Below are 26,226 nucleotides of genomic sequence, written 5' to 3'. Positions count from 1 at the left end.
CGTTGTTTGTAGCTGATTAAAAACATTTTCTTTGTCCGTTGAAGATCAATATCACACCTAATCCGTCGGTTCGGTAGTTCTTTTACCAAGAGGATCTAAAGTTAACTCTTCGATACTCTTTAGTATTCACCTACATCAAACAGAATTCCGTTCTTAAGAATTATCCGACAATTCCAACAATCGTTGAATTGATCGTCCCCCTTCAATATACTCCTGCTAAAACCGTGCGTACGATCGGTGTCCAGCTTCTTCAGTACATGAAAATTATGAATCAAATTTCCTGGACGATGCTCTGTCCTTTCTGCAGACAAGAGAAGGATGTCAGAAGCATCGGATGAGCCATATACGGCTAACCAACAGATCCAACGACCTATCGTTGGATGGTAGGATCTAGTGATGAGTACTAGATGCTAGGATCTAGTTATCCGGAGTCATTTGAAATCGTCTGGAGCTATCCGGAGTCGCCTGGAGTCGTCCAGAGTCTACAGGAGTCGGAGTCATTGAAGGATGACTTCGACTCCAGGCAAGTCCGGACGACTCCAAATGACTCCAGGCGATTCCGGATGACTCCAGACGATTCCAAACGACTCTGGTTAATGCAAGCCGGCCCTACCTTCCGGAGTTGGTTCCAAAATTTCCCGGAGACTCCGATTTTTTTCCAACTTAACCCAGCACTACTCTAAATGACTCCGACTCCGGTCGACTCTGGACGACTCGGGGCAACTCCGGACGACTCCGAACGATTTCGACCCGAACGACTCCGGGCAGAACTAGTGGTTCCCATTTTGTCAGAGTCAGAATCGAACTATCAATAGTCGGAATCGGATCGGAGTTGTGGGTCCAGAGAGCACATCACTAGGTAGGATCATTGCATGATCGACCATTTGTGATCCTTTAGTATCCAAAACGCAAACACTCTATTTACTTACTTACTTACTTATCCGGCACTACAACCGCTTTGCGGTCTTGGCCTGCCTCAGGAGTGTCCGAAACCGCTCACGGTCTCACGCCTTCGTCTGCCAGTCCGTTATCCCGGCCTTAATGGCGGACGCCTCCACGCCATCTTGCCACCTCAATTTGGGCCTACCACGCCTCCTCTGTCCTTGTGGACGGCCTAAAAAGACTTTACGGGCTGGGTCGTCCGTTTCCATGCGTATAACATGGCCAGCCCACCGGAGCCTGGCGAGCTTTATACGCTGTACGACAGTGAGGTCGCCGTACATCTCGTATAGCTCGTCATTATAGCGGCTCCTCCATTGTCCTTCCACACATACGGGGCCAAGTATCCTTCTGAGCATCTTCCTCTCGAACGCGGCTAAGAGGGTTTCGTCAGATTTGGACAGTGTCCATGTCTCAGAGGCGTATGTGAGCACTGGTACTATATAGGTACTATATAGTCCCAGCTTCGTCCGTCGCGACAGGTTCTTTGAGGTGAACTGATTTTTCAGGCTGTAGAATGACCGGTTGGCAGCCAGCATCCTTGCGCGCAACTCACCTTCCATGCTGTTGTCGTTGCTGACCTTTGACCCAAGATAGGTGAATTGTGGGACGACTTCAAAAGTGCGTTCACCTATCTGCACGTCACGCCTACGTAGATTCTGATTATTTGTTGGCGGGCCCGCTGATGTTGCCACCATCAGTTTGGTCTTTGCCTCGTTTATCTGCAATCCGAGGCTCTCTGCCGCCTGCTCGATCCCTTGGTAGGCTTCTGCTACATAGGAGAGCCGCAGACCAATGATGTCTATATCATCAGCGTATGCCAGGATCTGGGTTGACTTATAGAAGATGGTTCCCGTAGTCTCCACCCTCGAGTCGCGGATGGCCCTCTCTAGCGCCAGGTTGAATAAGAGACAAGCAAGCCCGTCCCCCTGGCGCAGACCTTTGGTGGTGGCAAAAGGTCCTGAGAGTTTTCCATCCACCCTCACCTGGCATGTGACGTTGGTCATCTATTTAGAACAAAAAAAATGAACCTGTAGGCCATCTTTTAGAAACTTTTCTCATGTCAAATCCGCAAGATGACTTCAGCACCTGAAGATCATCCATCCAAACCGTTTGATATTCCGCAATAAGCATTTATCGATTGACCTAAATCGTCTGTCGATTACGTTCTCTCCCACGTATTGCGCAAATCTAATTTAAGGATTTCCAAATATTTCTCAAAATAAATCCCAATTCATATTCAACCTGCCCGCCGCTGTCCAATCAAATCGAACCGATCAATCGGGTCGTCCGCCTCTTGGGGAGCGCGTGACTTCAGCGACGGGCTTTGGTTGAATAAATTTTCTTTCGCAACATCATCACCATCATCATTATCACACACGGTAGAGGTCACACGCCATCTCGGCGGAGTTGTAACTCTTCCCGTAACCGGATGGGAGCGACCTGGACTCTCTGTCACCGGCCGAGGACACGCATTTGAATAAATGCGTTACCGCAGCAGCCGTTACATCACAGCAGGCGAGCTGAAGCTTTACCAGAAGAGCGCGGCACACGGCGCGTGGGAAACGGTGCGCTCGAAGTAGTAGTAGGCCAAGAGGTGTTCAAGTGCGTGGCACATTGGTAATTGCAATTCATTCTTTTTCCTTTTATTCGGTGCTAGGGACAATTGAAACTAAATTGAAACTAACTAATCGACCGGGAAGGTGCCTCGGACGATGGAGGAGTAGCCCCACAGGGACGCGTCGTAGTACGGCTGCGTGTCCTGCACAAGGGTGAGGCAATGGGGGCGATGGGGGGAGTGTTGTGGGGGGGGGGGGAGACAGGGGATTAGGTGAGGCGAGTCCAACGCGGTCGGTTGAAGCTATGTACAAACTGCTTGCCGCATCATCATCATCATCGTCTGTTCTCTCGGTACACTCGGTTCTTCTAGCCCTGGGTGGCGCGAAGCCGGGCAAGGGTGGCATCGAGTGAGGCCAGATCGAACTCCGGATCGGACGGCGGGTTGGCGCGCAGATCCTCCAGCAGCTTGATCACGTGCTCGGGCGCTGGCGGCTCGGTCGGCAGGTGGGCGCCCTGCGGCTGGAATCCGTTCTCGTCCGCGACGTACACGACCGAGTAGGAGGTACCGTCGGGGGCGAGGAACGAGTACTCGCCGTTCGCCGACACGCCGTTGTCGCTCGTCTGGCGCGCCTTGATGCCGTTGCTCGTCTCGTAGTTGTACGCGTACGAGCCGCCCTCGTTGATGATCTGGTCCTGCGCCACGACGGTCGCTTCCGCGTCCGGGCCACCCTGCGGCGAGCGTTTGGTGAGCGGTGCGGGCGGTGCGGCCAGCGTCAGTGCCAGGGCACAGGAGAGCAGGATGAGCTGGAATAGAGGGAACACCAACGGAAAGTTATTCACCGTGACCGTGAGATAGAAGCCGGACCGGGACCAGGTAGAACGTTGGCCGGGCCAGACCACCTTACCGATTGTTTGTACATCTTCAAGGCTTGTCGCGTTGGCTCCTTTGCGGGATGGTTGGGCTAGCTCTTGGTTGCTGCTGCTGCAAACGGTTACTGTTATCATTCCGGATGCCCGGCCCGGGCTTTTATACTACGCCGTCCGAAAATCACGAAAAGCCCACAATGTGTGTGTCTCCGACCCGCGCGCGACATTTCACCTCCCCCGATGCAAACGATGGGACGCGCGAGACAGAAGAAGACGAGGCGTGTGTGTGACAGCGTTTCGTATGCAGCAGCCAAATCGAAGCAGGCGCATCTTCCTTCGCACGCGCCCGCCCGAAGAGGAGGAGGAGGCACACGTATTGGGTAAGTCTTCTTCGGGCGCCCGGTGTGTGTGGCCGTGCCCGGCGTTTCTCTCTGTGTGCATATACTTAAAAGTCGTTAACATTTTCCTACACGATCGTTTCAGACGCACCGACGGTGCTCGTGTTTGCTGTTCAGCTCGGTGTGTGTGTGTGTGTGGTTGTTGTCAAGTGGACAACAACGCACCGGTCGCAGCCGCTCATTGGCGATTGCATTTTTTGGCTGCTGCGTTTTCGGGCTCACATCTCCCGCGCGCGTGATTTATGAAGCAAAGCGAAGAAGATTCAGCACAGGTATGCCCACAACCTTTTACCCATCTCTCTCTCTCTCTCTCGCACGCTAGCTTTTGTTCGCCTGTTTGGTCTAGGAATAATTGCTAAGACACCTTGGTCGGTGTTAGATTGAAGACATGTGGTGCAGCAGAAGAAAGGTGCCTCGGACGCTCATTTGACGCGTAGTGATGTGTGTGTGTGTGACCCCTGACAGACAGCCGGACAGAAAGAGAGTTCAACCGGTCCCGGTTGATATTTCCAATATGGCAGTGGGGGGGGGGGGGGGGGGAGAGGACAGTGTGCAATTTTCAATCAGCCAGAAATAATTGAAAGTCAGTTTAATTTCGTACATCGCGTGCCCGGACACAGGTGGATTTGGCGCTATGTGTGTTGCTATGCAGTAGGCCGTGGAAGGTTGTATCGCTTTTTCGGTCAAAGGTGACACGCAGAGGTAAGCCGTGGGGGGGTGGCAAGCTTAGATGGTAAAGGTAAAGAAGGACTGCAGCGCTGGCTCAAATTGGTGATGATTTAATTGGCAAGGTGGGAAGGTTCGAGTGATGTTTTTAAATTGGGAAGGATTGAAATAATAGTCTTGCTATAGTTGCTGCCGGTGTGTCGTTTGATTGGAAATCGTTTTCGTTCGGAGCCGTTAAGAATAGGATTCCTATTAGATTTTTTTTTTCTTATTTCAATTGATCTTTATTTGCTACTAAAATTCCTACGCTATTTCCTACGCTAATTCCAACACTATTCCTACGTTGCACATTTACTACCGGGTATGGTTTGTTGACTAGAACTGGAACTGTTTCGGTTCCCGAAGTATTGTTCCAAAGCCGGAAGAGTTCCAGGTACTAATATCGGTAAAATCGGAAGATATTTCTGGATCGGTATGGATTCTTGATAGGTTCCTAGACCAGTATGGGTTCATGATCGGTTCCGAGACTGGTATGGGTTGTTGATAGGTTCCAGGATCGGTATGGGTTCATGGCATGGACCAGTATGGGTTCATGATCTATTCCAGGGCAGGTATGAGTGCATGATCACTTCCTGGACCGGTATGACCAGTATTGGTTCCTGGACCGGTATGGGTTCAGTATCGGTTCTTTCGAATAAAGGTTCAGTATCAGTTCCAGGACTGGCATTAGATCATGTGCACTTCTTGAACCAGAATAATTAATGTATTGGTATTGGGACCTATATAGGTTTGGTTTTGTATCTTAGGTCTATTAAGGGGTCGTCAGAAGTGCCTTCCTTTAATCGGGTTTTCTAGGCCGCAAATTTCGGCATACTCTTTAGAGTAAAGGATATCTTTGAAATTTAGTTGCGCCGCCCTCTAACTTGACCAAATTAACTAGTTTGCTCTAAATTACCATGAGTACATTTTAGGTAACGCTCGGGTAATACGGTCAGCTCTCGTAAAGGTCTGAAGTCTCTCGATTCTTATTAGAAACATCTTCATGCAACAACGTCTAACTATTCCCATCACTAACTGTGCCATCTCTCAGAACACACGGGACAACATTGCAATTATGCTATAGCTTTTAGTGACCCCAACCTGATTCTGCTTGTCGCTGAACTCCAGATACAAACCAGGTCCGAAAAAAGGGTTCAGGCGGGTGTTACGGCTTCCTAATCGGTCGTATCAGTAGGTTGACCTACTGCAGCCAACCTGACCAATATATTATTAGGGTGTTGCGTGTGCGTGTGTGTTAAGGTCGTGATTATTATGCTTATTCCTGGCCACGCCACCCAAATGGCCTAATCCCGTAAAAGAAGAAGAAAAACCCGTTTTTTCTCTGTCTTATTATAGGAAGCCTTACACCCTGTCTGTCGGACGTGCGCACGCATCAAACAGCTCTATAGCCTTGGCAAGGCTAAGCGATTGATAAACCCTAACAAGCCGAACAAAAGGAACGAAAGGAGGAGACAGAAGAAGTAGAAGAAGTAGAAAAAAACATCACATATTTGATGATCATCTGGGCTGAGAGTGGTTGGTGATTCGTGGATCGTTTCGTGCAACACTCACGATAGACGATGGGTTCGTGGTAATAATCGGTCGATCATCGTGTCCCCGTGCGGGAGCTCCCTGTGTGGGGCACAAGCGAGGCAAAAGGAAGTGATCGCGCGCGTGTGTGTGTGTATGTGTGTTACAACAATACGGCTCGTTTGTCTTTACTACCTACGAGACTACTACCTCGTTAGGGGCCGGTGGGGTTTGTGTAATTTACCGCTTCGAAGCCGCGAAAGAGGTGTTGATTGTGAGCGAGCCATAATGTTAACACTCCTCCCTGTATTAGTAGTGCCCTTGATCTTTGCAGTGGCAGTCAAAAGTGCGAGAAATGGCAGTAAATTATGCCTGTGATGAGGATGCGCCAGGGACACTGAGATTTTCGAGGAAATAGATGCAATACACGTGCAAAAGAAACATTGTTTTGATGACGAAAAAGGCACAAAGAACTTCAACGGTGGTTAAAGTGACGAACCAGATTGAACCTTCCCGCACTTTTTTGCGGCGCAAAGCAACTGATTGCACACTAAGTTGAGTTCAAAACAAAAAAACCGGTCGTTGGATTATTGCAATCTTAATATGCATTAAAAGGCAGTAAAAATCATTCACACATTTTGCGAAAGCACTAGAAAGGGATTACAAAAGAGAGACAGAAAAAAAACTTGCGAGTCAAATGGGGGGAGGGGGAAAACATCAAGAAAGGATTTATGCAAAATTATCATATTCATAAACCTATCATCACACGAGCGGATAATACAAAAGAAACAGGTTGATGTATATTTCAGTTTTTTTTATTATTATTTCAATGCCACTTATTACAGGTATTGTTTTGTGAGTGAGTTGGGAAATTAGATTTCTATATACGACTTTATCCTCCCGCAAGAGCTTTCCAAACTGTTCTTATGTATATTTATGTTTAGTTGAATTAGCCGGTTCATCGTGTGTCACCATGTGCACTGACACTTTTTGCCATCGTACGTTAGTTGCGTTGCGTTAAATGCGTTTGCCACCTGAGCGAAAATCATGCGAAAATGATTTCAGTTCAGTGTTCTGTGCTTGTCCTTACACATCTAATACCCCACGAGCGCGCCTCAAATGGGGATTTTTCTGTTGTTGTAACTTTTGCTTTTTTACATTGGATGTGAACTTCGCTATCTGTTCGCATTGTAGCCGTGTGTGTGTTATCACGCGCTGTCCACCTGGGCCATCTTCTTCAGGTCGGGTGAAACGGAAAACTCGCAACCGGTGCTGGTAATGACCTCCTCCACGGTGCAGTCCTCCGCCAGCTCCATCAGCGTCAGGCCCCGCTCCTTGTCCACGTTGAACACGGCCTTCTCGGTGATGATCATGTCGACGCAGTTCCGGCCGGTTACGGGCAGGTTGCAGTTGGACAGAATCTTGTGTGAACCGTCCTTGGCGTTGTGTTCCATCGTCACGATCACTTTGGTGCCGGGGGCAGCCACAAGATCCATTGCGCCTCCCATACCCTTCACCAGCTTACCCTGAGAGAGGAGAAAAAAAGCAAAAAATACTTTACTGTCGTTTCTAAGTACATTGTATGCTTTAAAGTACGCACGGGAATCATCCAGTTGGCCAGATCACCGTACTGCGACACCTCCATCGCACCGAGCACCGTAATGTCGATGTGGCCGCCGCGAATCATCGCAAAGCTGTCGTCGGACGAGAAGTAGGACGCACCCGGCAGTACCGTCACCGTTTCCTTGCCCGCATTGATCAGATCCGGATCGACGCGGTCCTTCTCGGGGAACGGGCCCAACCCCAGGATGCCGTTCTCCGACTGCAGCAGCACATTCATGCCGGCCGGAATGTAGTTCGACGACAGCACCGGTATGCCGATGCCCAGGTTGATGTGCATACCGTCCCGGTACTCCATCGCCACCCGCTTCACGATCCGCTCGCGCATCCTGGCGGCCGGCGTGGACGACACCACCGACGCGCCCGCCTTTTTCGCGTCCCGCACCCGCAGCCGCTCGATGCGCTTCTCGTACGACGGGCCCTTGATGATGCGATGCACGAACACGCTCGGCATGTGCACCTGGTCCGGGTCGAGCGAACCGACCGGCACGATCTCCTCCACCTCCACGATCGTCACCTTGGCCGCCTTGCACATGGGCGGGTTGAAGTTGCGGGCCGATTTGTTGAAGATCAGGTTGCCGGCCTCGTCGGCCACGTGTGCCTTCACCAGCGCAAAGTCGCCCGTGATCGCTTCCTCCATGATGTACGGCTTGCCGTTGAACAGCTGCATCGGGCGCGGTTCGCTCGCGATCTCGATTGTCCCGCCCGGGCCGTACTTGATCGGCGAGCCGCCCTCGTGCACGAGCGTACCGTACGCGGTCGGTGTGAAGAAGGCGGGAACGCCGGCACCGCCGGCCCGGATACGCTCGGCCAGCGTGCCTTGCGGCGTCAGCTCGAGCTCCAGCTCGCCCGACAGATACTGCCGCTCGAATTCGGCATTCTCGCCGACGTACGATGCGATCATGCGCTTGATCAGCTTCTCCTTCAGCAGCAGCCCGAGCCCGAATGTGTCCACACCTGCCACAGAGAAGGTAGGGAGAGGGAGAGGGATACAGCGTTAGAAGAGCGATTTGTAGCATTACAGGGGTTTCCACGCTTTTTTTAATAGGGTTTTGTGTGACACTTCCTTGACTCTTTCCTATTGGAAGTGAACTGGAAATTGAACCCTTTTTTGAACAGGCTCGTTGGAAATTGCTATTGGATTTGTCCAACAAGGGTGCTGTAGAGTCCAATTCCCATTACATTAAGTTCATTTCATGCAAGAAAGAGTTAATAAAGTGTCCCACAGCGATGAGAACTCCTGCAAAACCCTGTAGGTAAACTAATTAATTATGTTAATTTATTCACACATTCTCTCTGCGCAGGAAATTCACTCGTCAGTCGTCGCAATTTGTTTCGTTGTTGATTTAACACGCTGAATTGGCGCAAAGCGTGGCGGCTGTACGTTGAAATGGCGTTATCAATTAGTCAAGTCACCCCCCGCTCGTCCAAAATCACCTGATTTTTGGGACCGTCGAGACCCATTGCGCTCGAAACAAAGCTGCTACACCCGCCGGAGTCGAAGATAAGCGTGCGCCACTGTTTCGCAAAGCCAAGACGAATTCGAACGGGAGGCACGATGAACCAGTTTCTTCCTGAATTTTGGTGTCACTTATCTCGGCGTAACACACCCCGAGACCTGACCTGCAGCCGTGACATCACGCTATGCTGCTGCTGTTTGGTGTAACGTTTTTGCCTTCCTCTGCTTGTACTTTCCAGGGTGCATTGAGCGTCGCCTTACTAGAGATTTGCTAAAATTAGAGGAAGGGAAAAATGGCCTCCTAGCCTTGTCCAAGCCAACACAGGCATAAATTCCCGCTTGTGTTTCACAACGCGCCTTGTACCATTACGTCACGAATTCCTTCTCAACCGACAGGACAACGACGACGATACTGAACCGTCCCCGGACTCGCCTCTGTAATAAAACAGGGTGTTTGACATTTTGGGTTTTTACCAATTTTGGAGAAGTCATAGTGGTCAAATCTTCCCGGACCACATCACCCACCCGGCGGGTGACACTTTCGCGAAGAAAACACTTTCGCGTGTGGCGTTAAGGTCAACGCTACAATTTAAACTCAATCCCGATGGGGGAGTGGAAAAATTAGGCAGGCAAAAAAAAAAGATCATCGATCAGGATCCACTCTCGCCAGTGGGCACGATGATGGGGTGACCCAAACGAGGATCGGGACACACGGGTCGTTGGCGGGTTTGTGCTTTGCGCCCGAAATTTGATGCATCTTTTGCGCGATGTATAAATATTAATATCGTGGAGAAAGAGAGATGTGAAGATTATAAACGCACCGCACCACCATTACGAGGTTGTATAAAACTGTATCCCATACACAAATAGGTTAAATGCCGCCGATTATTCGATGACTGATTACGCGACTGAATGTGGCGTTTATGGTGTGTGTGATTCGCAAAACAAATAGGGATCGTTGTACGCGTGATTCTTCGGACTCATCTTTGCCAAGATAAATCCATCACTAGTTGTGTCTTTTTATCTTATCTAAAAGGGAAATAAAACACTTCGCTCCTGCTACGTTGCCCACGTAGTAGCGCAATAGTTTTTACGTGAATAAATAGTCATAATGCGCGATAACGTGTATCTACCACAGATAACATAGGGGAGGAGTGTATATCCTCGGCACACTGCCGTGATTCTGTCTGCGAAGCAAAACATTTTAAATGCAGTTTCGCTTTAGCATACTTAATCATACCACTTGCTTTGCGCATTTGAGTGAAACCGTACGAACACATCCATATGGGTTTCTATTTTTGGTCCCAATACAGCGTGCAGCAGCATGTGTGTGATGTTGCCAGGCAACAATGCTGATGCGATGCCGTCAAAACACGGCTTCAACGCTCGATCCAGAATTAGCAACAACCGCCGGCATCGCGCGGTGGTATGGCTGTGGGTAACGTGGGGTGGTCCCAACTGGCCAATCCCCCGCACGGATCGCTGGCGAACACACCCAATTGTACACCAATACACCAATAATGTGACCCTTTGCTGTGGACGTGTGCGCGCACTCACCATGCGGGAGGTGTGTTTTCTAATCGCGCCACATGCGTTCACACGCAAACACGCGCGAGAGCCGCGCGAAACGTCTTGTACGGTTGCGATAACCTTGGAAGTGAAACCGAAAGGCACTTTGTGGGTGTGTGTGTGTGATTAAAAAAAAACGGGGGGAAAACGCTTCCATCTTAACCGATTCTTGTCGATCAGCTTTCTAGCGCTAAAACGGAAAGGAGAAAACAATCTTACCGGCATTGTTGGACACCACGGTGAGATCTTTTTTGCGCTGCGCTACCAGCGCCGCAATCAGGTTCTCCGGGATGCCGCACAGCCCGAACCCGCCGACCAGCAGTTTCGCACCGTCGGGAATGTCTGCGATCGCTTCGTCCGCGCTGGCGTAGATTTTGGAGCGCTTCTTTTGCGTCGAATACCGGCAGGCCAGTACCTGAGGTGGGAGAAGAAAACAAACACACAAAACGAATGTAGCAAAAACGAACGATACCGTATGCAAATCAAGCCACCCCGACGATAAATGGTGGTGGTAGTGTTGGGGAGGGGGTTCGTGCTAACCGGTTCACGACGGGGTCGATCTGATCGGGATGTTACCCCTTGCTTTGGCGTCACATTCCCGGCATTTATATGAAACCCTGCAACGTCATTTGCGTTTGCCGATCGTTTTGCTACTTTGTAGCAAACGTTTACAGTTGTATTTACGCGGAGGCAACGTTCTATTTATTCCACCATGACGTAACAAGGTGCTTGCGCGAGTTAACTAATGTACGGCGGAGCCGTTCCAACAGATCGCTTTATTGCGTACTACGGAACGGCTGCCTACTACTCTTCCGCAGATGCGTGTTTTGCTCGCCCTGCTTGATTCAAGCTCAAGGTCGAATCAATTTCGGGTGGAAGGAGCGGACACTTTTGCCACGTCCCACTGCTTACCTTTGAAATTTCGAACTGCAATATTCTGCTGTTCAGCCGGCAGGTCGCACCGAGCACTTGCTTTCTGCAAAGAGACAGTGCCATCGTGTTGTTGTTGTGTTTTGCACTAGAAACAATTTCCCGAAAGCGAAACGTACGACGCGCGGCACCAGGTGGTACGGTGTGTAAAGGACTAGCGCACGGCTCGGGGCGCGAGTAGAAACAGATCTATCCGGTCTCCTCGGTTAGCAGCACCGCCAGAAAGGGGAGAACAGAATTTGCATTTGTTTTGGTTTTTGCTACGGCCAGCAGTCACAAACTTCCCCCTCCAACTCACGAACAGAGTGACCAGAAATACCGGTGTATCTGTATTCCTACCGATTTTCTGATATGCTTAGGGTGGTGGCAACGCTGATCGGATGCGATTTTATCGGACGAGATTTATATGGGATTTGACAGATAACGTCGGACGTGCGATTTCGTCGAATCCCATAAAAATCTCGTCCGATAAAATCGCATCCGATCAGTGAAAAAACGTTGCCCACGGCGCTTAGGAATTGGTCTAATCTTGTTGCGCGCAACATTGTTGCTGTCAAAATGTATGGATTTTGACAGTTAGGGCAACTTTGTTGCTGACCAAATTCAAACCAATTTGATTATTGTCTAGCACAATTTTCCATTTACCTTGGTCATAGCAATAGGGTGTATGAAATGATACAAGAACAGTGTGGGTTTTGTTGACATCTGCTAAATTTGGAATCTTAGCATCTGAAGTATAATTTTGGTGTATATATCATTATTTCAACACTTTATACAAAATAAACTCGGAGCTTTTAATTTTTCTCATTTTTGACGCTATAAAATGTTCAATCTAAATGTTACCAGCAACATTCATAGACCACATTAGCGATATGTTTCCGAGTGACAATGTTGTGCGCCACAAAATTAGACCAATGCCTTATAGATTCACAGATGAGGACCCTAAAACTACTGATTTTTCATCTATCCTACCGTTTGACGTACCAATTCCATTCTAAATTTCCCAAAGTGATAGGGCCTTAAGGCCATAAATCCACTAAACGACTACTAAACGGGTTCTAAACGACTGAAGCTCTCTACCTGAATGAATATAGAAAGACTTCGTTTAGCAGGCGGTGAACGACTGACGCATTTTTAAATTAGCAAAAATAAAACTGGTGCTCCTCGCTTGGAGAGCTTTCTCATTCCCTCTCTGCTGTTGTATGGTTTTGCATTGAAATTATGCATCGCTAGAACTAGAATGGCGATGCGATTATTTAACTACTTAAACTCCAATGATAACTATTTGTATTGAAGCAAGTGAGATTCTTGTAATGGTATCTGACCAGACGACCATTCACATAGATTTTTGGTTGGAAAGTTCGAAGGGTATATGTGCCATGATAAGTTGAAGCTAGGCAAAACACATTGCAAGAAAAGGACAGCAACAACACTTCATTTCAACTGAGTTCAAAATTTTAACCGAAAAAATCTGATACTCCTACCAAAAACTACCGATAACCGATCCGCCAAAGTAAACTGGTCACACTGCTCACGAAAGCCACGTTCCGTTGAAAGTGAGTGTAGTTGAGGGATCCAGAATGCTCACCAGATGGCGCGCGCGCGAAAGGGATCGAGTGAGATTTGAATTTAGGACGCAACGGTTACGCAAATGACTGCAATTTTGAATTTGTTTGCATGCTTTATTGGACAATATTATGTTTTTTTTTATCCTGTTGGTTTGTCTTTCTTTTTAGATTTGAAGGGAAAAGATAAATTATAAACGGTCATTCACAACTTTTCTTCGCACGCATAGAAACTGAGAGCTAGTTTAGCTCGTTTGGAAAGCCCTGACCCGAGGTGATTTTGAAATAACTTTTCTTTTCGCAACTTTCGCGCTCCATCCATATTAACAATTAATTCGCTTCTTCTTCGGTTTTTCGTTAAGCCCTATTGGTGGGTAATTTTAATGGTGACCCTTTACATACTGCACTGTTTTCATCATAGTTTGATGAGCGTTGGTATTTTACGTTCAGAAGCATCAACACGCGTACTTTTTTTTTCTTCAAACAAACAACACAGCACATAAAAAAGCTAACAATCACAACATCGAATCGTTTTTTTGTTGATTTGTTTGTTTTGCACACAACTATTAAAAGGAAATTAAACAAATTATGCAACCTGTCGATTCGATCGATGATGACACACCCCGAAATCAGCTTCATTTTTCATTCCCTACGCGATTTTCAATTCATCCTTTTTCGAATTTCAAGAACCCTTTCACAACGTTTCTTTCCCCGTACCGAACGTAAGGTTGGTTTGTAACCTTAATACAATACGCAACTAGGGTCACAATGAAATATATTTTCTCCTTCTATTACGATGCTCGCGTCTTTGTTTGTTTGTCTGTGTGTATTTTTTTTTCTGTTTTCGTCCCATAATGATTCCGCGTCCCTCCCAGTTCCGTACGTGGTAGCTAGCAGCAGCACTTTTGCTCTTGTATATGTATAATATGGCTCACATTCGCTGTGCCGTGACGGCGATAAAATAATAAAAAAAGGTGCAAATCTAAAAACAAAAACAGAGATGATGCTGCTCCCTTTTTCCTTTTTTAAATTTTGGGTTTTTTTTTGGCTTTTCTTTTCACTAAATATTTTCACCAAAACTTTCTATCCCGATCCATCTCTTACATTCTGCGCTCTTTCTCTATCTAGCTCTCTGTTTGCATTTCTACTGCCCCTAGAAACCCCTAAATGTGAAAAACAAACACTAATACCTCCAAAAGGACGCGCGCGCGACTGGAGCAGAAACTATATTAAACAATAATTACAAAATAAAACCATCAAACGAAACAACTTGCCGGGGCGCCTCCCCTGCAAACAAACAGTGTGTCCCCGATATCCCCGATCACGATCACCCCGCGCATTCGCTTCACAGCGCTAGCAGACCGTCCGTTTCGTCGGACTTTTTCTTGCGATCTTTGGCTGTGGTTGCCGGGCTGGTGGTACTGCTGCTACTGATCGTCGGTAACGTTTCGGCTACGGCCGCCCGTTCGGCGAGGAACTTTTCGAACTCCTTGCTCGTTAGGCTTTCCTCCGTGCCGGCACCGTGGCCAGCGCCCCCGTCAACGCCGCCCATCGCTCCGGCAGCCGCCAATTGCGCCTCGAGGTTGTCAATGTCGTCCTGTTTCCGGGGGAGAGAGAGAGAGGGCGAGAAGGATATAGAGAGATAATGAAATTGATGGAGTTTGTTTAATTAAAAAACAAATTGTTAATTGCAAAAAACAATACAGCATTTAGAAAAACACAAAACAAACAAACAAATATGCTGGGAAAGGAAAGTGTTGAAATCTAAGGCTACTTTGCAATGCATGCATGGCTTCTGCTACACCGGCTACACCATGGTAACACGCAACAACGACGACGACTACTGCTACAGCTCCCCACGCACGTGCAAGACAAAAGGTGCTCTAGCCTAGCAAACGGAGCTTCCGCCACATGGCAAGAGTACTACTCACCGGATTTCCTAGCCACTGTTCGATCTCGTCAAATTCCGATTCCCTCGTACCCTGTTGCGATGTTGCCGGGGTGTATTGGACGGGGTTGATAAGATGATGATAAGGTGTATCGTTTTTTTTGGCGTTGTTGTTGTGTTTTTGTTTCGAGTAGTGTGTGTGTAGTAGTAGTAGTAGCAACCACCGGAACCAGGATCGTTTTTCCAATTTGTGATGAAAGTACAAACAAACAACACACACGGTACACCACCACAGTCGATCAGCGTGGTAAACCAGTTTCAGTAGAAGCGCGCCGATGATCGCATAATTTGGGCAGCAGTTTTGGGTTTTGTTTTACATTTCGATTGTGGGGAGTCGACAAACATTACAGAGTACGTAGTGAAATAAGGATGAAGAATAATACATACAATACGGGCAATATAAATCAAAATGAAAGAAAAGAAAAAGAAAGAACGACATACACACGATAAGAAGCAGAGGAAAAAAGGGGGTGGCGGGGGGGGGGAATGATATGAAAAGTGGTTGATAATTCGGAAGTATTGGTTTTGAATCATCGTTCGATAGTACTTTGAGCAGTATTGGAAGTATTTTTTTCAAATTGGACTACTTTTTCAAATTGGAAATTGGAATTGGAAAGTGAAATTCAAATAAATCGTTCTAAACACTCCGAACAACACAAGCCACAAACCCAGGCAATAGTTGGAAAGGAAAGTATTGTACAGAACTAAGGTTTGTTGCTAACAGAACAAACGTTTACAGACGCAATAAAAAAGATACAGGGTTTCCAAAGGTCACTTTCGAATGTTAACATTGTTTTTCACAACGTGCAAGAAGTTATTCCACGTCACTCGGAAACTTCAATTTTCATCGTATTTTTTTTTAAATTTCTTCAGCATGATTTTCAACATTTCATGGGTCTATTTCGCTTCAAAATGCATGTAATAGTAATATGGAAAATGTTGTACAATTCTTGATGAGATGCGGCTTCATTCGGCCATCGGTGAAAAAACGACAGCAATTGAACCGTTGAAGTGTTGAAAATCATGATGATGAAACTGCAAATAATTTCGATGGAAATGAAATGACAGATCGATGAGGATTACAGGGTTTTTCGTGTCATTTTCCAATGCCTACAACAACTTTAATTGCTTGCGAGATATTTTTCAACAGCTGTTAAAAATGTTGTATTTGCATCACAATAATGTTTCAGTTCTTCCACATGATTTTCAACATGGTTCAAGCTGTATTGAGTTTGACAGTTCTTTATGGTGTGTTGAAAATCATGCGTAAGAACTAAATATGTATTATGATACAAATACACCATTTGACAGATGTTGAAAATCATCTTTGAGGTGATGAATAATGATGTGCACATTCGAAAGTGACTTGGAAAACCCTGTAATATCTTGTACGGGGTGAATAACATTATTTACGATTGAAAGTGACTTGGAAAACGTTGTAAAGAAAAGGAAAACTTATCACAAGAAAAGAGAGCAAAAAGAGCAATAGGATCGTAAAAAACGACTACTAACAGAACATGATGACGTCAAACAAGTCACCATTTCGTGAGAAAAGGGGGAGTGCATGTAAGGGGCAGTAGTGTGAGTGAGTGTGCGGTTTTTAGATTCTTACCAGCGCTGCCGTGTTGGCGCCTGCCGGCGCACCCAAAGCATCTAATCGGTGTGAAGGTTCTTTCTCGCTGCAAGAATGGAAGTGTTAAACGGGCACATTAACATCATTCAGTCCAGTGGTCTTCACCACTATATTGATCATTACCCGGTAGTGTTTCGCGATTGGGCGAACATATCGAACTCGTCCGATACGACGTCCGGTGGAATGTTGCTGCCGGCCGGTGCCCCGGCAGTGGTGGTCGCCCTGTTCGGTGACTTGGCCCCGCCAATCGACGAACCGGACTGGGCCGTTACGCTCGTGAGCTGGGCAAGCTGTGACGAGGCGGTCGCCGTCGAACCGGCCGCCGCCAGGCTAAGCCCTGCCAGCTGGGTGGACACGTTGTGTCCGGCCGCACCACCACCACCGGTAGCGCCCGGCTCTTCGCTCAGATCGATCAGCGACGGGTCGCGCATTTCAACGGCACCGAGCGCCGCCCCAAGGATGGCGGACGGTGTCGCGCTGGAGGCATTCTTCGGGTCGCGGTTCTTCTCGTACCGGGCGTGCCGCAGGAACAGATTGTTCAGCTCGTCGTTCAACCGGAGCAGCTCGGCGGTCAGCTCGTCGTGCTGCACCTTGCCGATCAGATCGACGATTCGGTTTTGCATTTCCCTGCAATTGAGAGCGGATTATTACGAGGTGTGTGCTGAAGAGCTGTGTGTGTCAGGGACACCGTACCGGCAAGTGGAAGTTAGATCGGTCAGCAGCTTGTAGTCGGCCGCATCTTCCTGGCCCGGCTTCAGCTCGGTTAGCATCTCGCCCAGGATGGACATGTTCATTGCCACGATGTCCAGCTCCGACTGCAGCTTGGCGATCTGATCCTGCGACATCGATGACGGTGGAGGCATCTGTGTAGGCAAGAAACACACACCCCAAAAAAATGGATGTTTTAATGTAAGGTGAAAACGGGAATGATCGACGACTTCGCATCCCACTTACTGCTGGCGATCCTGGCGTTTGTGAAGCATGATGGTGATGTGGTGAAACCGGCAGAGTGTTTGCACTTTCCGTCGCTGGAGCACCGTCAGGGACGCTCTGCAAGATAGTGAAAAGAAGGAAATTGTAGTCTTCAATCGCTTCTCTCACACACACCATTCGATTGCTTACCCTTTGCGGCGTGTAAATCGGTGCGATCGCGTCCAGATCCGTGGCCGGAAACTCGATGCCCTTGTTCTTGAGCTCCTGGTACACCTGCACCACCCCGTTCAGGTCGGGCTGGGAGCGGAACGCATCGGCCCAGATCTGTATCAGACTGAGCACCTTTTCCTGCACGATCGGGGGTGGATCGTTCTTCGGGCCGATCAGTTTCACCAGCTCCTGGATGAACTCTTTGTTCGCGACCAGCACGTGGAACGCTTTGCCACAGTTCTTCACGCACGTTTCCAGCACGGTCAGCGTGTACATGATGACGGTGTAGTTTTTGCCCGCATTCTGCGTCAATCGCTTCCTTATCGCCTTCATCGCGTCCCGGGCACCGTCCGACGATTCGTTGATCATATCACAGATTTCCATGTTGAGTGCCCAGTTTTCCGAGGCGAGACTAGCATCTGTCGCTTGCTCTGTGGAGGAAGGTAGAGGAGAAGAGAGAGAGTAAGAAGATCGATCAGATTCATTGTCATCTCGGGCAATAATTTATGATTTTCTTATCCATCTCAAACAAAAATCATTCTCGATACAACATCATCGGCAACCGAATACTTTCCCACTTCCTTCTGCTTAATGCCGTGTTAACGTCTTACTAACCAAATTATCACCTCATAGCTAAAGGACCATAAAACGCCCCGTCCATTACGGCCGTATAAACATACACACACACATACAGCTGCCAATTTTGCAGTAAACAACATGTTGCCTATTTGCAACCATAACAACATTTCGTGTGGCCATTAGAGGCCTTCGCAGTGAGTCACATACGGGGAGCTTGCTAACGAACCATCAACTCCATCGCACTTTGTATTTATGTGTGTTTGTGTGCCCTTCTCCCGACGACTTAATGTCATGCTAGAAGGTAGTTCGACCCGACTAACGTAACTGATAAGCAGCAATCCATTAAAGTTAGTTCCTCGCCGCCCGCGAACGAAACCCCTCGAACCGGGTGGGAGAGCTTATCGTCACCGTGTGCTCTTAGCCGGTGTGCTTGTTGCCTGTCAGCATTTCGGGTTCTTGGTTCGATGATTGTGACCTGACCTGAGCCTCTGAGGGCTGTGACGTAGTGAGAGGAACCGTACAAAAGGTACAAAAAATCCAAATCCCTCCTGATGAACCACAGACAATTGGACACTTTCTTCAGCACTGTTCGTGGTATCACTGTAATGTTATTGTGATTCATCATTGTTTACAACTGGCAGCAGTAGGCTCTGATTAAATGGAAGAAAGTAAACACGACTTTTCTGCTGCAGGGGCTGCCCTTCCTTGCCAGATAGGACCATTTCCAAACATTCAATTATTTAATCCTTTAACGAGCAAAAACGCTCATCACTATCAGCGCGGGACCGGGATAAGGTACCGGCGGCCGGTGCTCGAACGTTGAAGAATGATGTTTACCAAACAAACGTTGCTATCACCGTTATTTTCTTTCGCTAATTGAACGTTTTCCAACGCGAATCTGAGCGCATGCACGCTCAACACATCCGTGAGATGAGTTCAGTTTGTATTCACACATCAAACAGTTTGTAAAAACACAGACATTTTCTTGCTTAAAATCAAATGAAAAATCAAGAACTACCAGCACTGATGTTGTATATTATAGTAGCCATATGAATGGATGGTAGCATGTAATACAATCATAGTAGACACTGGATTAAACTGGAGCTGATTCAAAGGTATCAAGTGTTTTAAGAACAATGAACATTAGTTCCAACATCCCCGTTAAGAATCGTGGAATCGAGGCCAACATCGTGGATGAATTTGGACTTCCCCTCTACCCTTCAGACTAGGTTGAATGAAAATAGAGGAACCAGATGTGGCAGTTCCGGATTCTACAATACCTCAGGAAGCTATTGAACAAGCTGCAGTTAGTGATATTTCTGGAAACGTCGAGAATGAAGAGGAACATGGTTCAGGCGAAGAAAATCAATCTTTCGCGGAATGTGTAGAAGAACCAATACACCAGGCACCGATACATCAGCATTCTTTCGAACGGTATAGACAAAATCTGAATGCCTTCCAGATACGAACCATATTTCGTATTCTGGAAATAAAAAGTGAGGAATGTTGTATTTCATAGTAGCCATATGGATCAATGCTAACACAAGCCTAGAAGATATTGAGTTAAATCATATCGCTATAAAAGCAGTGCGAGAAGCTCTTATGCTCCTATTAACCGACGTGCGTACAACAATCCCGAGTCGTCGCGCATGGTAGATCCATCAACCATTAGGCACAACCTCACGCTTTTCACCTACTTTGCTCGTAAAACATTAGCAACGATTCAACCCAGTAGACCCCCAGTCCCAGTAGGCATTGAAGCATGAAATGGCGTGTGCAGATGGTAAGACTCGTTTCAGTGCATCTACAACAATATTATTGTGTTGTTCCGTACGGATTCCACGCTTAAGAATGATGATTTAGCGCGTTAAAGAAAAGCCGTTATTAACAGGGCAAACCTCAGCTTCATTTTCATGCAGATAATGAAGAAAATTCCAATTCCTCGCTGTCTACCAAGAACAAAGCTGAAAGAACGTGTAATCGACCAGCGGGAGTTTCTACGTTTTTTTTGGTTGTCATTTAATTTTCACGCCAATTCCCATTCCAATCTTTTTCCTGCGTGATTTGTTTTATGTTCGATCCTATCACCTTCCCGCTGGACGAAATGGCAGGCTCCAGTCAAGCACAATGGCACAATTATAAAGCATTAGCACCAACATTATTATGCCCTTGATGTCCTTCGCTTTACAGGACAAGCAAGCAAGCCCTCCTGCGGTAATTGTGCGTTGTTTGTCTGTAGAACTAGCCGACGAGGAAATGCAAACAGCAACAATAATAACAACAATAACAACATTCAAATGAGCCCACAATGACACGCACGGCGCGCAACGTCTTCTTGCCACGTCTTGACGGAAGCAGGGAGCGGAACGGCACGGAACGGGGAACGTAATAATTGAGGCGGTCGCGGTCGGTTCGGTCGGTCGGTCGGTTGTCGCCTGGTGAATAATTATTATGTAAATCATTTCCTTTGCTTCTCTATGGTACAGTGGGGCGTCAGCAGGTGGAGTAGGAGGGGATGTTTGGTGACCAAACTCGCATAACGCACCGTTGTGCGCCGGAGGAAATCGTGGAAATGGTACGACACTGGCAGCACACAACTGTTGATGGTGGCCACTGAAGGGGGTCGGGGAACTCCCTTTTCCAGTACAGTGTTAACGGTAGGTTTATGGTTTAAGTATGATACTAATGTTTCCTTTTTGTAATAACATTAAATACATATGGCTTTGTAATGTCTTATTTTGTTAGGTACGTTAAAGTACGAAACATAATAATTTATTTAATTTCATCTAATAAGAATTATGTCACTCCTTTGTTTCTATGACCTTTTAGTTCCACAATTATGCACATAGCTACACTACACGAGCCATACAGGGTTTTCAATGATATTATTGACATGTTCAGCGAGTTGTTGATTCGTTCGGGCATATAATTAACACTTTCAGCGAGATATTGAATTGTTCGTAAGCAGGCGTTGACAAGTTCAGCAATTCTGTAGTGTTGTCATTTGTTTTGTTTACACACTGTGCCGCAGGGTTCAATTTTTCATCCTTAAAAGTCCTAAAAGTAGCTAATAATCATTCCCCAAGCTGTTTAATTCATGAATTAGTTAAAACAAACATATTTTTACGAAAACCGTTTGTTTACCTTCTGATGAGAATGATCCAAGCTGCAGTTCAAGGGGTACGAAAGTGACAGCTCTATAGTATCGCCGAACTTGTCAACGCCTGCTTCCGAACAATTCAATATCTCGCTGAAAGTGTCAATTATATGCCCGAACGAATCAACAACTCGCTGAACACGTCAATAATATCATTGAAAACCCTGTAATGCGTTTCACGCATCATTGCACTGTATTCCCGCGCACGGGGCACAAGCCTCCGCACGTCCATGGGGTTATCTCCCCCCACCTCCAAATTGGGTTGAGAAAACCTTTAACCGCTGTATGTATCCTAACCGACCTGGACGGACCAATATTCAGCCACGGTTTGCGATGGCAAGGTGGTGCGTTGAGCAGTGGTCGGTTTCATTTCGGTATGGCTTCTTCCTTCGGTGAATAAACATTTACACGCGCGTACAACGCCCCCCTCCCTCCACTCTCCCAAACCAACCGGCCGAACCGGCGTAGGGCTGACACGTCGTCTCCTGTGCGTTAATTTGTGGAACTAAAACTTCTCCTCCGCGGTGTTGGTCTGTACCAGGTGGGATGGGTTTCCGGCCGTGAAGGGCGAATGCACCTCGAGCTGTTTTCCGCTCGCTCTTGCGTGTGTTGGTGCGCGTACAACAACGGCAATTGTTTGACACAGTGTAACACTGCTGGATGCACGTTACAACCACCGCCAACGCGGTCTGGAGTCTCTCCGAGCGGTTGTTATTGATGGTGTTTCATTTTTTTTTTTATTTATCGTTGCGCACTATAGATTCCACTTGGGAGATCGCACGTCCTATCCGCCCACGCCCCCGGCTTGGATGCTTCCAATTTGTCGTATGTGAGTCACCGCGGATTCGACACATCCGGAGCGCTCTTGTACCAGCATCAGTATGTACACATCACATAATACTACACACTTTTGTGGTTAGTTTAAATTGCTTAAAATAATGCCAATAATGCTGCATTCACAGTGCAACATTCAGTAGCGTAACAACATCGCCCGCCCGTTCCGTCGCTCCCCAAAAAAAGGGCATTAAAGCATCACATCAAATCAGTGGAAAATTGTAAATCATCTCTTCACGCTTAAGCGTAATTGCGCAACACAGATTTATGTAAGTGAGTGTGCTGCGTCGTAGGGCACGCTTGACTGTAACGGTTGTGCTCTGGCCCCAACACTCATGCCGCATGCATGCCAATAATTGCGTCTAACTTTTTTGTTGCTATTATTTCATTTTGGATTTATCTTGCCTAACGATCGCTAACGCATCTCAGTAGTGAGCAGCGAACGTACCGGAACCTGAGCTTAAAACTCAGCAAGAATGCAATCAAGCTCACTTATCAAACATCAGTAAGCGATCAAAAGTGCTGCCCGTTGCGTTCAAAAATGTGTTTAAAAAAACACGCCGTTCGGGGAGAGTTTAAGATCAAAATGAAACATCCGTTCAGTGGGGAACCCTTCGCATCATAAATGGGCCGTTCTAGTGATTGATGCAAGCAATGTTCCGTTGGCAACAATTTCAAACCGCAAACACACGTCATAAAGGTACAGTTTTGTTTTTCTTTTCTTCTTTGCTCGATACTAAACAGGGCGCAACGTTTGCAGCTTGTGTTGCGGATTCCGCAAGCAGCAGAAGAAACTCGCTTCTAAGGCTTCATGTTGTGGCAACAGAAAGTATTCCCTCAAACCGCAGAAAGACCTTCTTGAAGAAGGGAATAAAAGCTCCCCGATGGAAGCTCCAACGCGACAAAGAAAGGTGAGAATGGAGCGTGTTATTCATTACATTTGCCTTTTCTTTTACTTGAGTTGTTTCTTCCGACACAGTTTCTTCGTTTTTGCTGTGTTTACTTTAAAAAGGTATTGCCGTGGTGTACGCGCGCGGTTCTTTGTGTCTGCTTCTTATCATTATCTTGTCCAGTGGACGTACTCACACACACACACACACGTCACCGTGCAGCTTATCTGTCTTACTGTTCAAGCGATATTAGCGTGATAGCGCCACTTATCCACCTTGGCCGTATTTTTTTATGTGCAATGGAAACGAAACCGAACCCGTCAGCGGTGAAAAAACTCACATGAATCTCATCATTGCAACGGTCAAACAGATACCGGGCTGAACGATTTCCATTCCCATTTGCTTTCGTAACGACTTTTCGTGCTGGGCAAGGGGGTGGGGAAAGTGTCCATGGGCACACGGGGCCGGGTGGACTTTCACCTCCAAGGCCGGATTGCGTCTGTGGACGCGCGCGCGTAATCTTTGGGCTTTTCAAGCATGACGATGCCATTAATGCCGCACCGAAGGGATTTTAGTCATAATTTCTTCCTTTTTGTCACACATTCAGTGAAGGGTTTCTGGGTGTTTCATACACTATTGAACAAAAAAAAATCCTAAAATTGTAAACCATAAAGCTTAATCAAAAACACACGTAAAAAAAACTAAAATTACTCACCAACTTTCTGTCCAACGAGCGTCGAGAAAGGGTTGCCCCCGAGGGCCCCAACGTTAAAGAATGATGTCATTTTCGATGCCGACGTCCCTGTGACCCCCCCTGGAAAAGTGGTCACACTATTCAAGCACACAATGTACGGCTCACAGCGTCACACAGAAAAGGGAATTAATTTCCACAAGGTGTGGGTGTGTGTCCAGTGTCCAGGTGGGTCCTCCCACGTCTTGTCCTTTGCAGCAAAGGGGGGAAAACAGCTCACACAATTGTACTGCCACAAGCACACAAACACAGACACTAGGGATTACTGCCCTTTTTGTTTCTTCTTCTTTTTCCTTTACACTTGTGTGCACCGGTAGTATTCTTCCGGTTTTCACCCCCCGGTACACAAATCGATAAATGCGAACACACACGTTCTTCGGGGTAAGCGCTCCCGGGCTCGGACACGGTTCCGGTCACCTGCAACGGCACCAAGAGAGTGAGGGTGAAAAAAAGCGATCAATATGATGCATTCAGCATTCACACCCACATGGACAAACAGACACAAATACACATACGAAGGGAAAACACACAAAAAAAGGGAAATCAATCCCCGCATTAGCTAAAGTGCATTCGACAGTGGTTCGAGATCATAGTCGGCCGGCAATGGTCCATTTTTGACTGGTGTGGGGGAACGTGTGTGTGTGTGTTGCCCACAGTGCGTTTAGAGCGCTGGCAATTGTTTTATGCGGAGTGATTTATGGTTCACTTGGATTGCTTTTGCCGGACGAACGGAAGGGGATGCTGTCGGATCAATTGGGGACTCTAATTTTGAACAGTTTTCCACACAACACACACACACACACACACACACACACACTTATTCAATGCACCACACACTCGTTTGCCACCCTATGGTGCACACATTTTCCTGTGTAGATGCGGGAAAAAGCTGCGCAGATTAAAAAAAAAAGGGTCTACGTGTGGGTGTTTCTTTTTTTTCAGATACACACCGAAAGGTTAATGCTGGCAATGATTCTCCAAATCCACTACGTTACCGAATGCAGAGCGCTTCCTCGCAACGTTGCACCGCTCTGCAAAAGAAACAACCAAAATCCAACCAGTTCTTCTAATTTTGTCCCACAAAAACAACACAACTGTCAATTGAATGCGTACAAATTTGACAGAGAGAGAACGCGCACGCACACAGCCACAGAAACGAGCGCGGTATGGTGACGTTGATGATGGTGAATGGTGATGGTTGTGTAGAATGCGCGAGCTGATGCCCGATGATGTTATGATGAATCACGCCTATGGCTAGCTGAACAAAACTGCGCACAGCGACTCTGGTGCATCTGGTGCAAAACTGGAGCCACAACAAACCCACTCAACTATGCACAATCATCATCCATACGAAGGGACACACACACAGATGCACGTAAGTAAACATGCAATCACACACAGCCGTCCTCCCACACAGCCATTGTGTGAGAGGGAGAGAGGGAGACAGAGAGACACGGCAAAGAAAGTAGGGAGCTGTCTGCACATATGCAACGGCGTCGTCACGTTCCGGGAAAAGGGGGTTTACTTTTTACTCAGAAGAACTATTTCTTTGCATCGTTCGGGTGAACTTCCATGGAATTACGTGCTTTTTCGGAATGGACTTGGGCTGGTGTAAAACACTTATTAGCACAGCACTTTTACCCCGGCATTTCAGGTTATACGCAGAGACAGAGGCTAAATATTCACCCATTCATCACGCACTAACTTCGCAATAGATTGATATTCCAAAACTTTCTTCACCTTTGCCGAGTTGGATTCTGGATTCTGAGACTGTAAAAAGTCGTACGAGCTATCATAGGGTGTAAAACGGAAAACAAACAAACGTTTAATGGACTGCTCCAACTGTAATCGCTTCACGCAAACAAACACACACGCGCTGGGAGCGTTCCTGGCGTCACCTTTGCACGATGAAAACTGTAGCAAAACTCGCACGACCGAAGGCTCTCCGTTCCTGCTGGTGTGTGTGTGTGTTTTTTTCTTTTCTGCAGCAAAATTAGAAAACATCATCATTTGACGAAAACGTCAACTGCGCGAGCAGAGTGACCAGAAATACCGATGTATCTGTACAGTAGAATGTCGATTATCCGGGGGCGGATTAACCGTGCGCACCATCAGTTTTTTGTGCAGCTTTGTAGTGTCTAGTGGTATT

At 47.2% G+C, this 26,226-nt stretch overlaps 4 protein-coding genes and 1 long non-coding RNA gene across 16 annotated transcripts; 2 read left to right on the top strand and 3 right to left on the bottom strand.

Annotated features, from left to right (window-relative positions):
* Window positions 1–2,539: 2,539 nt before the first annotated feature.
* On the bottom strand, window positions 2,540–3,505 carry LOC120894844 (endocuticle structural glycoprotein SgAbd-4-like). Its single transcript, XM_040297692.1, has 2 exons — window positions 3,405–3,505; window positions 2,540–3,303 (listed from the first exon to the last, which is right to left on the bottom strand). Exons 1-2 carry the CDS (start codon window positions 3,417–3,419, stop codon window positions 2,866–2,868), a joined length of 453 nt encoding a protein of 150 aa, XP_040153626.1. The 5' UTR covers window positions 3,420–3,505; the 3' UTR covers window positions 2,540–2,865.
* An 86-nt stretch (window positions 3,506–3,591) lies between these two features.
* Window positions 3,592–6,771, top strand: LOC120894845. The gene is made up of 3 exons (XR_005738245.1): window positions 3,592–3,746; window positions 3,850–4,036; window positions 5,826–6,771. It is a non-coding gene; the product is annotated as an uncharacterized LOC120894845 (long non-coding RNA).
* A 27-nt stretch (window positions 6,772–6,798) lies between these two features.
* On the bottom strand, window positions 6,799–11,859 carry LOC120894843 (succinyl-CoA:3-ketoacid-coenzyme A transferase, mitochondrial). Its single transcript, XM_040297691.1, has 4 exons — window positions 11,560–11,859; window positions 10,867–11,062; window positions 7,600–8,576; window positions 6,799–7,525 (listed from the first exon to the last, which is right to left on the bottom strand). The coding sequence occupies exons 1-4, from the start codon at window positions 11,641–11,643 to the stop codon at window positions 7,208–7,210; spliced, it is 1,575 nt and encodes a 524-aa protein (XP_040153625.1). The 5' UTR covers window positions 11,644–11,859; the 3' UTR covers window positions 6,799–7,207.
* Window positions 11,860–13,487: 1,628 nt separating this feature from the next.
* On the bottom strand, window positions 13,488–26,042 carry LOC120908504 (TOM1-like protein 2). 7 transcript variants are annotated; one of them, XM_040319543.1, is made up of 10 exons: window positions 25,818–26,042; window positions 24,042–24,494; window positions 23,667–23,979; window positions 17,846–18,297; window positions 17,678–17,773; window positions 17,417–17,586; window positions 16,847–17,350; window positions 16,703–16,769; window positions 15,074–15,124; window positions 13,488–14,739 (listed from the first exon to the last, which is right to left on the bottom strand). In XM_040319543.1, the coding sequence occupies exons 4-10, from the start codon at window positions 18,248–18,250 to the stop codon at window positions 14,488–14,490; spliced, it is 1,545 nt and encodes a 514-aa protein (XP_040175477.1). In that variant the 5' UTR covers window positions 18,251–18,297; window positions 23,667–23,979; window positions 24,042–24,494; window positions 25,818–26,042; the 3' UTR covers window positions 13,488–14,487. The 7 variants fall into 7 exon arrangements, with proteins under 7 accessions (XP_040175477.1, XP_040175472.1, XP_040175471.1 ...); XM_040319538.1 differs by lacking the exon at window positions 23,667–23,979 and having other exon boundaries at window positions 25,783–26,042; XM_040319537.1 differs by lacking the exon at window positions 23,667–23,979.
* On the top strand, window positions 19,368–25,258 carry LOC120908507. 6 transcript variants are annotated; one of them, XR_005741145.1, is made up of 4 exons: window positions 20,110–20,228; window positions 20,932–21,102; window positions 23,181–23,347; window positions 25,020–25,258. XR_005741145.1 is itself a non-coding variant. In XM_040319546.1 (3 exons), the coding sequence occupies exons 1-3, from the start codon at window positions 19,680–19,682 to the stop codon at window positions 25,248–25,250; spliced, it is 660 nt and encodes a 219-aa protein (XP_040175480.1). In that variant the 5' UTR covers window positions 19,368–19,679; the 3' UTR covers window positions 25,251–25,258. The 6 variants fall into 6 exon arrangements, 2 of the variants coding, with proteins under 2 accessions (XP_040175480.1, XP_040175481.1); XR_005741144.1 differs by having other exon boundaries at window positions 20,349–21,102; XR_005741143.1 differs by lacking the exon at window positions 20,110–20,228 and adding an exon at window positions 22,363–22,481 and having other exon boundaries at window positions 20,277–21,102.
* Window positions 26,043–26,226: the final 184 nt, after the last annotated feature.

This window comes from Anopheles arabiensis, chromosome 2 (genome assembly GCF_016920715.1).
Source record: "Anopheles arabiensis isolate DONGOLA chromosome 2, AaraD3, whole genome shotgun sequence".
Taxonomy (NCBI): domain Eukaryota; kingdom Metazoa; phylum Arthropoda; class Insecta; order Diptera; family Culicidae; genus Anopheles; species Anopheles arabiensis.
The sequence above is the reverse complement of the archived record's forward strand: the minus strand, read 5'-3'. Positions and strand labels throughout refer to the sequence as shown.